General features: G+C 49.5%; 1 protein-coding gene across 1 annotated transcript; it reads right to left on the bottom strand.

Annotated features, from left to right (window-relative positions):
• Positions 1-3957: 3957 nt before the first annotated feature.
• On the bottom strand, positions 3958-7562 carry LOC101766279 (endoglucanase 7). Its single transcript, XM_004953852.4, has 5 exons — positions 6872-7562; positions 6547-6759; positions 5913-6113; positions 4983-5237; positions 3958-4865 (listed from the first exon to the last, which is right to left on the bottom strand). The coding sequence occupies exons 1-5, from the start codon at positions 7178-7180 to the stop codon at positions 4167-4169; spliced, it is 1677 nt and encodes a 558-aa protein (XP_004953909.1). The 5' UTR covers positions 7181-7562; the 3' UTR covers positions 3958-4166.
• Positions 7563-10952: the final 3390 nt, after the last annotated feature.

Genomic DNA, 10952 nt, shown 5'->3' with positions numbered 1-10952 from the left:
TTTGATTGATGAGCGGGAAAACACACATGCTTGTTGATACCGTCCTTGTGTTCCTGTGGGATTCGGTTGCGTTTTTTTTTTTTTTTTGAAAGCAGGCAAGAGGTTTGCCCTGAGAATTTATCAGAAGGAAGCAAAGTGATAAAACAAAAAACAAAACAAAAGGGTTCTGGTTGCGTAATGAAGCTGTTGAGCTGTGGCATGATTCGTTTCATGATTGGAGATATATTTCCTCTAGCATCTATTGCGAGCGATTGTTCGGCCGCAAGCGCAGGTGACCATGCTTCTCTGTTTCCTAGTTTATGACTAAACAAACCGTTTGATGAAAACAGTACTAAAAGGCGTGCGTAGATTTGTTGTTTTATGTTGCCGCTCTAAAAAATGGAGGTTCAGTTGCAATCATTTTTTTTAAACGTAAAACGGCAGGAGCACTGCCATATCATATAAGGAGAATATATGGAGAAGATAGAAGTTCAGGTTTACATAGTTGGGATTACATAATCTTGCTTTCGCTCTAGACTCAAGATACACATTTTAAACTATGTTAAGTCTAAAATCCCATAATCTTGCTTTCGCTCTAGACTCAAGATACACATTTTAAACTATGTTAAGTCTAACTAACACTCGGTGCCCCACAAGCTTTCTGACGCAAGCCAAATTCTTCCTTTTTGAGACAAAAACCCTTTGTGAAGTTTTCTAAATGCCCTCAAAGATACGCCTATTTCTTTCTTTCCATAGGTTCCAAGCCGTGTATATCAGAACCCCCACGCTCGCTCTCCTCTTTTCCTTGTTCACTGCCTTCAGAGATAATGTCCACCAGTCCTGGAGGCCAACATTCGTCGATGGCAGGGAGACCAAATTGGTCGCCGAGTTATGGACAAGTTTCAGGTGTAAAGATGTTCAGCAGTTTCAGGTGCCCCTTGGCAAAGAGGGCACGGTAGGTTACATGGCCAGTTCCTTGCCATGAGTCGATCAGCTATTAGTATTTTGCTTTGCAGTAGTAACCAAGCGAAGAATCTGTGCTTTCCTTCCATTTGTGCCCTCCAAACTGCTTGAGCTTCAAAAGGACAGTAGGATCCTTTGAATTGGATTGCATAAGCTGACCTGGCACTGTATGTACCATCTGTTGTCCATCTCCAAATAATGTCGTCAGGCATGTCAGTGAAGGTGACGTCCTGAACCAAATCCCATAAGGTCACAAATTCAGATATTTCAGTTATTGAGCTCATTCTCCATAAGCCTCTTGTCCAGTTATGATCATTAACCTCTTCCTGTACTTTCCTGTGTTTTCTCCAGGCCAGTTTGTAAAAGTTGGGAGCAACATTCAGCCATGTTGAGTTCCAGAATTCTGCTTTGAGGCCATTACCAATAGTGACCACTGTGCTGGCTCTGAAAAGCTGAAGGTCTAACTCATTGACAGGAGCTTCACTTCCTACCCAGGGACGGTCAGGCTCTTTCCATTGGTACCACAACCATCGTAGTCTCAAAGCTCTGCTGAAAAGGTCCAAGTCTAGAGTGCCCAAGCCTCCAAACATCTTAGGTCTGGTTACTTTGGTCCATCTGATCGGACAGTGCCCCCCCATTGGCCTCATCTGTCCCTTTCCAAAGAAAACTCCTTCCGATCTTGTCAATTCTCTTGATTGCCCATCTTTTCAGAGCAAAAACAGTTAGGAAGGAGACTGGAATTGCTGATAACACTGAGTTGACAAGCATAAGCCTTCCTGCCTTATTCAGTAGTCTGCCCTTCCATGAAGGTAGCCGAGTTTCAACTTTGTCAATGAGGGGCTGAACCTCCACCCTTCGAAGAGCTCTTATGTGCAGTGGCAGTCCAAGGTATGTGCAAGGAAATGCTTTCACTTGACATTGGAAATTTTCCATTACATCCTCCAAATTGAGGCCATCACATTGAATGGGGTAGACTGCACTTTTATTTCTGTTGGTAATCAAACCAGATGCCATGCCAAACTCCTCCAAGACATCACTAATGACTTTCACCTCTTCACTATTTGGGTTCAGGAAAATAGCCACATCATCTGCATACATACTCATTCTTGCTCTTGCTGATCTGTTCTGAATTGGTGATAGAAGTCCCTCATTTTCTGCAATTGTGAGCATTTTCTGCAGAGGTTCCATGGCTAGAATGAAAAGTAGTGGGCTTAGGGTATCACCCTAGCGCAGGCCAGTTCTGTGTCTGAACCATGACCCTCTTGATCCATTCAGTAAAATAGAAGTTGTTGCAGTTGATAGCAGCGTAGTGACCCAGTATCTCCATCTCACTCCAAACCCCATTTCCTGCTGCACCTCCATCAGATAATCCCATCTGACACTGTCAAAAGCCTTTTTTATGTCCAACTTTAGAAATAGTGTTGCTCTTTCTGCACGGTGTAGGGCCTTGACAAGGTTTTGGGTGAACAGGAAGTTATCTTGAATACTTCTACGCTTGATGAAAGCACTTTGGGTTCTTGATATAAGCTCCCCTAGGTGTGGGGCTAATCTGTTGGCTAGCAGTTTTGAAATGATCTTTGCCACACTATGTGTCAGGCTTATTGGCCGGTAGTTACTCAAGGTTTTTGCTTCTGCACTCTTTGAGATCATAACCATGTAGGCTTTATTCAACTGGTCAAAGTGCTGCCCATGTTGCTGATGGAAATAATTGATTGCAGTCATGAAATCCTGCTTGAAAAAAGCCCCAATGTAGCCATCAGGCCCTGGTGCTTTTTCAGAGGCCATGTCAGAGATGACATCCCAAACTTCTTTTTCACTAAATTCCTCTTCAAGGTTGTTTTGCTGTAATCTAGGTAGTTGGATGGTATTCCAATCTAGAGTGTGTGATCTTTATGGTGGTTGGCCAAACTGTTTGCCGTAGTGCTAAAAAATATGCTTTTCTTTTTCCTCATGGAGATGTATGGTTCTTCCTTCAGCTTCTAGTTGCTGGATATAAATCTTTCTCCTTCTGCCATTAAGTTGCACATGGAACAGTTTGGATTGTGCCTCTGCAGCTTTTATATGTATCAACCTTGACTGTTGCTTAGATCTAAGTTTCTCAATTGCTGTCATCCCTAGAATTCTTGCTTTAAGATCTCTTTTCAAAGCCACCTCTATCTCACTTAGCTGTCTGTAGTCTTAGACCACATCAAGAATTCCCACAAGCTGTTTTGCAGCACACAGGAGCAATTTATTTCTCCCTATTTTTGACCTTGCCCATTTCCTGAGATTTTTTCCTGCTCTTTCCATTTTTATGTGTAACCTGAGAAAAAGGTTTTGAATCTGAATTTGCCTTTCCCAAGCCTCCATCACAGTTTCCATAAACCCCTGCAGCCTTGGCCAGAAGCTTTCAAATCTCAGGCCTCTATAGTGTCTCCTTGTTGCATTTCCGACAAGAAGCAAAGGGCAGTGATCTGATACAGATGATGATGCAGCTTGTAGGGCACAGTTAGGGAGCATTAGATCCCACTCAATTGTGCAAAAGGCTCTGTCAATTCTTGTCTGTGTGCATCATTTGACCATGTAAATTTCCTCCCTCTCAAGCTCATCTCCTTAAGCTCCAGATCATTTACCAATCTTCTGAAAGCACCCATCAGTCTTTTGTTGAGATTGTTGTTACTCTCGTCCTGAGCTGACAAAATCATGTTGAAATCCCCAATAATCAACCATTTGTCTGACAGATTCTGTTTAATTTGTCTAAGCTCCTGCAAGAACTGCAATTTTTCACTATCTCCTTGTGGACCATATACTATCAGTTGCAATCATGTGAAGCAACATTCTTTCCATTCGATTCTCCTGAGTTCGGACCATGTGTTTCTGCCTGTGTTTCATGTTCTGCAGCTCATCTAGTTATCTTACGGCTCGCCAAGTTGGCATTGAAAACTGTACCGCGTCACTTTGGCGAAGATGACCTGCTCTTTTGCTGAACTGGAGTGCACGAATGAAGAATCACCGGTGGAAAGGTACAGACAAGAATCGCCAATAAATTAAGCATGTCAATTTTTTTTTCCTCCTCGTATGTACTGGTAGCGAATTTACATTTGCATGTCAATGCCTCCACCCCTTTTCTTCTTCCTTTTTGTATACAATCATCTCCGATCTGTGTAAAATGGAATCCAAAGCCCAAAAGAATTGAACCAAAGAATGGGGAAAATTGTACAGGCCCCCCTCTACGTCCTATCTATTTACACCTCAGACGCCGCCGACGTCACCGGCGCTGCCGGCGTCGGCCCCCGTTCCGGCTCCTGCCGCGCCATCCGGTGCAGCTTGGCGAACATGCCGACCATGGGCGCGGTGTTGTACGTGCACGCCTCCGTCTGCATGTAGTTCTCCCTGTTGTCCCTGAACCTGTCCCGGCGGTCCGGCCCGCCGACGATGGCGCCGACGAGCACGTTGGGGTTGGAGCTCCGGCGGCCGAACCAGTGGTCGAACCCCTGCGTGCAGCCGATGAACTCCTTGCTGTGCTTGTACGGCACGATGGAGGCGGCGCGGTGGTGCACCCGGTTGGGGTACTTGGGGCCGTACCCGACCAGGTAGCTGACGCCCCTGGGGTTGGTGCCCAGCACGTAGTCCACCTGCGCCCTGGCCAGCGCAAACACCTCCTCCGCCGCCACGGCCTCGCCGCCGCCACACTGCACGGTGACGACGCCGGCCTCTGCCATGTAGTCGGAGTAGGCCGAGAGCAGGAACGCGGCGCTGGTCACGTACTGCATGTTGTTCCACTGCCGGATGTAGAGCATCCCGCCGGGGCTGCGCTCCACGTTGGCGTCCGCGCCGCCGTCCGCGTTCCGGCCAAGGCACGCGCACACGTAGTGCTCCGCCTTCGCCCTGTACTGCTCCAGCGTGCTCCGGTGGCGCGCCGCGTGCTCCCCTCTCAGCAGCAACTGAAACAAGTAAGCAGGTGTCAGTTTTGCGACTCATTGCATTGCTTGCTGGCATTACACTGCCGAGTTCAGTGTGTGTGTACGTGATCGACTAATGCTAGTGCAGTCTGAGCTTACCCTTGTTGCTAGGATCTGGACGCCGGCGTACTTGACGTCCCAGCTGAACTCGTTGATGGCCCAGCCGGTGCCGCCGAAGGAGTGGGCGTTGTCGACGACGTAGTCGAGGTAGTCGGCCCTGCCGGTGGCGCGGTGGAGCCACAGGGCGGCCCACAGGAGCTCGTCCTTGTACCCGCTCACCGACGCGTAGTAGCTCTTCACCTCCGCGATGCTGCTGTCGTATTTGCCCCTGTACTTGTCGGCGAACTCGAACAGCTGCACAAAAATACAAGAAATGATTTAGCTAACGTGCACTAGTATTCAATCACAGTCACAGCACACTCGTCTCATAATTGACACTGGAAAAGTATTGGTAGCAGGTGCTAACATGGACTAGTTCTGTTATTATTATTTTTGTAATATAACAAAAAGAAAAAAGAGGGGGAGAAAAAGGACTGGTTCAATTAGCAGGCACATGATGACGTTACATTTCTTAGTTTCTAAGCAGTTTATGCGATTCAACTGGCGACCTAATCATGGAAACGCGAGGCAAACGGAAAGCTAGCTCCCCTCCCGTCCATGTCCACCAGATGGTAGCCCCCCTTTTCGCCATTCTTTTTTCCCTGCGTTAGGTTGCGTGCCGTCTCCCCTGGCCCCACATGGCATCCCCTACGAACCGACAGAAACCCCTCATCTGAAAACCGTCGTGTTCACAACTTGGCACGCATGTGCCGCACAAGACACCAGGAAGAACACAAACCCCTGCCCTACCAAGAAGGCTTGACTACCCAGAGCAGCCTGAAGCAGGTGTTCGCAACAGGCCAAAGTTCGGTACGCGCACTGTACGCGTACTAACGCTAGTCCACCACTTTTCCAATCCATGCTTTCAGATTTTTTTCACACACGAATGAACTGTAGCAAAAATTCAGCGTATTTGCCGCGCGTATGTACCTGCTGGGCGTGGTGGAGGAGGAGGTGCGCGTAGTGCGGGTTGGAGTCGCGGAAGACGATGGAGGCGGCGGCCATGGCGGCCGCAGTCTCGCCGGCGACGTCGGAGCCCGGGTGGTCGCGGTCGACCTTGTACGCCTGCCGCGACGTCGTCATGTCCTCCGGCCGCTGCCAGCAGTAGTGGTCCGTGTCGCCGTCACCCACCTGCGCGCACGAAATCGTCAACACTAACAGCTTTGAAATGAAATCCCATGCCATGTGGAACTGCATAACTTAATGCTACTGCTTCGTACGTCCAATGGGCGGGCCACCTAACCTTGTTGTTGTTATTCACCAGAAAACAAATGTATAAAAAAAACTTTTGTGTGTGTGTGTGTGACCAAGCCAAATATTATTGGGGGTTTGGAATGTCTGGAGAAAAAAGTAGGGAAGAAAATATATGCTGGTGACTAGTAAATAAAATACAAGTGATGATTGAATTGGTCTCTAGACTATAGCTAGCTTGCTTCACGTTGTGTTTTGTGTGTAACAGCTAGCTTTCGCACGGGGCCAAGTCACACAGCGTAAGAATGAGAAATGGTCTCGGCGTAGCCAGGTGATGGAGAATTGTACTGCAGCGATCGACGAGTGGAATTACCTCGGCCCAGAGCTCGTCGGGCTTGGTGTGCGCCTTGATGAAGTAGTCGGTGCCCCACTTGACGGCCTCGAGCGCGTGGCCGAGCTCGCCGGCCGCCGCGACGTCGCCGCCGTACTCGATCAGGCTCCACGACAGCATCGTCACCGTGAACGCCATGGGCAGGCCGAACTTGACATGGTCCCCGGCGTCGTAGTAGCCGCCCACCAAGTCCACCTGCGATGCGATCATCATCACCATGTTAATAACGTCGGTCGATCGGAACCGATCACCGCCGGCAAGGCGTGGCCATTATATGTACTGGATCGTCGATCGCGCGCGTGCGTACCCCTTGCTCGAGGCCGTCGGTGAGGCCGGAGTGGTGGCGCCAGGCGACGCGCTGGCTGTGCGGGAGCCGCCCCGACCGCTGCGCCTCGAAGTAGAGCAGGCTCTTCTGCAGCGCGTCCTCGTAGTTGTGCGCCTTCCCCTCTGCTCCACCAAGACCGGCCGCGAGAGCAACCAGCAGCAGCAGAACCGCGACCCCGAGCTGCCGCCGCCGGCACGACGACGCGGCGCCCGCGCCGCTCATTGCACGAGGAGAGACCCCGCGCGGCGCCTCCGCATGCGGCTGCCTCCGCGCCGCTGCTCCTGCTCGCATGTGCCGTGGATGCCCCACCGCCGCTGTGCTCTGCTCTGGCAACCTGCTCTGCCGCGCGCCGCTTTCCTCTGCCGCCTCTGTGCGTGTTGTGTGGGCGCGCGATCGAGTGATCTCGCGCTGCCGTCCTCCTTGACGAGCGGCGCGCGCGGGCTTATATCCGCGACCCCGCCCGACACGAGACGCGCACAGCGTGTTGAATCGGTTCGGCCCGCTCGGCCCCCAGGGGAATGGAATATAGAATAGAATACTCGGGAGCGGAGGGGTTGGGGAGGGGCGCGCGCGGCGGCAAAGGAAGGGAGAAGAGAAAGCGAGGAGGAAACGAGACGAGGAAAATTATAAGCGAGGCGAGAGCGCGGGGCGCGTCGCGGCCTTCCCGTGCCGTGCCGTGGCGTGGGGTGGGGACGTGGGGTTGGAGGAGGGGTGGACTTGTTCGGGTTTGGTGAGGTAATGGTTGGGTCGGGGTGGGTTTGGCCTTGGCGACGCGCGCAAGCAAAGAGACGACGCCCGGGGCAGATTTTGACCGGGCGCCGGAGAGGTTTAGGAGCGTCGGATTGGGCGGGAGGTCGTGCATCGGTTGGGGCCGGACACGTGCTGCTCCTGCTCGCCTCGCGACCTGCACAAACGACGCCGTGCAAAATGGACGAGCCGGGTCGTCGCGGCCGGTGGCTGACACTTGCTCCAGGCTTACATGATGATGCTTGATGCTCGGTTCGGCGACCAGTTTCACTGCATGCCCAGGAGCAGGTAGGCTATCTAAAAATGCCATCCAGGGTTACCGAGTCATATGCATCTGATTGAGAGTCTGAAACCGGGCCTGGATGCTGGTCGGTGACCAGTTTTTACTGCCCAGTCTTCTTATAGTTCTTAACAGGTAAGCTATCTGCTTTCCGGTGCAGATGATTAGTCCAAGGGTATGACTTTATGCGCAGTTCCTTTTTGTGTGTGTGGGTAGACTTTTATCTGAAGTTTATTAATAGAGGAATATATATACACTGGCACATGATAGTACTAGAGTAATATTATAGAGTAGGCGTAGGTTGGGCTCTTCCGTTCAGCTATTGGCGAGAGCCTTGTTGTTCTGAGATGATTCCGGCAGATTTTGTCGGTAACGGGCATGTCTGGCCAGGATTAGTTGGCTACACGCACTGCCCTTTTTTGGTCAATCGTCAGACTTTCTATGGACAATAATACATGTACATGCATCTAGCGACAGATCGCTGCTTATCTCCACGAACAATCGAGCTGCAATTTTCAGACTCCTGCTCTAGCATGAGGCTTCACGCATAGAGTAGACTACTTCCAATTTTAGTTCTCCTCTGCTTCAAGAACCGGGTGCATAAACAGAAGTATCACACGACAATTGGCAGGTGGCCTCTTTATCTGGTGGTGAAATCGATCTCACGTCTTTCTCGATCAGTTAGCCACATATATCGGCACGGCTACCTCTTTTTGTGCGTGTCCATGAAAACTAGCTGCTAATGGCTAGTGATCGCTTTTCCCTGGACGGACAGTGACTCCCCGGCTGTAACGATTTGGACGCCCTGATCCCGTCCTGGCCTCCGCTTTCCTCTCCATCCGCTGCTCCATCCATTGCCACTGTACAACGCGTGCATTAACCTCCCTCTTCCCTCTCTCCATCTATCCGTTGTTGGCGCACATTTGGTGAGCAGGTAGGTAGGCCAGGCCGGACCAGATGCCCGTTCCTATTACATATTTGCACCAAATTTGTGTAGACACACACACACACACACACACACACATATAAAATATCCCTTGGAATTTGGAAACTTCTTGCTTGCATCTCCTTGATTCAGATCACTTGATGGTATACGTAGCTTAATCATTGCTCCTTGGCCAATTAAGACACATTTTGACCGTGCTTTAGTACTAATCGAGTACAGAACTTCCCTCCTAGTCCCCGTCCCTCTTTATTCTTGTTATTAGTGTATCATGTGCTGTTAGTAGATGCTTTATAGTTTAACGCGAACTACCAGGCAGCAGGTGCTCGTCCGTTTCTCTCGTGCTGTTGGCACGTCCTGCTTTCGAGCCTCGTAAACTTTTTTGTGAAGCAAGGAGAAATTAAATGGAAGCACAGCACCACCTCACCTCATTGCATATGCCCTTTTCTGTACGTGATCAAATCACTTAGCTAATAATCAATGGTTTCTTTTTTGCTAATGATCGCCGTTGATACATACGCATCACCAATGTTTCTCACCCTGCCTTAGTTTAGTTAACAACTTCTTCTCTTCTTTTCTTCTTTCTTTGCTATAGGTAGCTACTCATGGAGCTTTGGTTGTTTAATTTTTTTTCTTCTGAAAAGACCTTTTCTCTGTGGAGTGTCGGGAGGCTTGATTGAACAAATGAACTACCTCTCGTTGTTGAAGTAGCCGTGATGATGATTATGTGGAAATACTTTTCGTGAGGCGGCCTTTATTTTTTGCCCGTCCTCATGTTTAGTATGACACAGGTGCGTAGAAGGTCCGCTTCAGATATGTGCATGCATTTTTTCAAGGTTTGTGGTTTTAAAAAGTATACCAAGTCAATGCTTATGATCTATGGAGGTGCATATTTTAAACCTCTTTGGTGATCTTGACGTTTTATCATACTGACTCGGCAAATGATCATCTCATGTCTTAATTGTAAGACCACCGTGTTGTTGTGAACACTTGTAACAGAAGTTAATCTTCTACTATAAGAAAACAGATAATTATTTATGTGTGCGCGATGATTTTTATTAATTAATCTGATTTGTGGACCTTTTTTCTCAATACACCTACCCATCGTTTTCCTTTTGCATTAACAAGTTGCAATTGGGGACATTTTGAAGAATTCAATATTCGACTAGTGCCGCATGATTACACGGCTTTGCACCCTAAATAAAAGCAGCTCATGTTTGAACGTTTGATCATCGTCCGAGCATACCCTACCCTACCATCAATGATTCAAAAATAGCCCGCTATACAATTGGCAGCATATATAGCACTGATATAGCATTTTGGGGCACCTAAACACCAAGTCTAAACTGTCAATTCTGCTAATGCAGCTACTTGCTCTGTAGCGTGAGGATCGCTATAGAAGTTATAGGCATGCTTGAGATTACGAATGGAAGATAAATGTGCACATGCATTAATTACGAAAACATAAGCTTCCACCGCTAACATCATAATCTACGGTCTTGGCTAGACAGCAATATTGCGGTATTTCGCACAGCATAATAAAATTAAAAAACACACATTTTGTACATGAAAAGCACAGGTGCTGTGGGAGCGTCCACTATCCGCGCGCTAGAGCCACGGGAGCTCCTAAAATCGCGATCCAAACCTGTAGAGCTTTCAGAACAAGTGACATGGCACGAGAAGACAAAACAGAAACTCGGAGAGGATAACACTCCACGAGCGTATGCGTCTACATCCTCCAGCTCCTCTCCTGGCTCCTGGTGGTGTCCACCCGGTGTCCTGGCTGGCATGCCATACGCACCCCCATGCTCTGCCATACGTGTGCGAAAGGAACGCCCGCGATCGTCAGTGCAAAGCGCGTTAGCAGAAGGAGCCTAAGCGCGTTGGGGCGGCGGCGGCGGCGAGGTGACACCTTTTTTTTTTTTGAACGTAAACACTTTTATTCGATTCTGCTGTTGGCCTGTTGCCTTGCGCCTCGGAACCCGAAACACACGCGATCGACCACTTGGTTCGGCACGGCTCCTCCCTCCGTCGGCGTCTCGGCGCCACCGGTACGGTAGCGTCCTGCCGCCTCTTGCGGCCGGTGGCCTGAG

Source organism: Setaria italica, chromosome I (assembly GCF_000263155.2).
Source record: "Setaria italica strain Yugu1 chromosome I, Setaria_italica_v2.0, whole genome shotgun sequence".
Classification (NCBI taxonomy): Eukaryota; Viridiplantae; Streptophyta; class Magnoliopsida; order Poales; family Poaceae; genus Setaria; species Setaria italica.
This window is presented reverse-complemented; position numbering and strand designations above follow the sequence as displayed.

Excerpts from the sequence above, each read along its gene's own strand:
- LOC101766279 (XM_004953852.4), bottom strand. The coding sequence starts at position 7,180 with ATGCGAGCAGGAGCAGCGGCGCGGAGGCAGCCGCATGCGGAGGCGCCG. Across the intron at positions 6,114-6,546 it reads CCGACGAGCTCTGGGCCGAG|GTGGGTGACGGCGACACGGA; the intron begins GTAATTCCACTC and ends TCGTGCGCGCAG. Across the intron at positions 4,866-4,982 it reads TCCAGATCCTAGCAACAAGG|TTGCTGCTGAGAGGGGAGCA; the intron begins GTAAGCTCAGAC and ends TACTTGTTTCAG.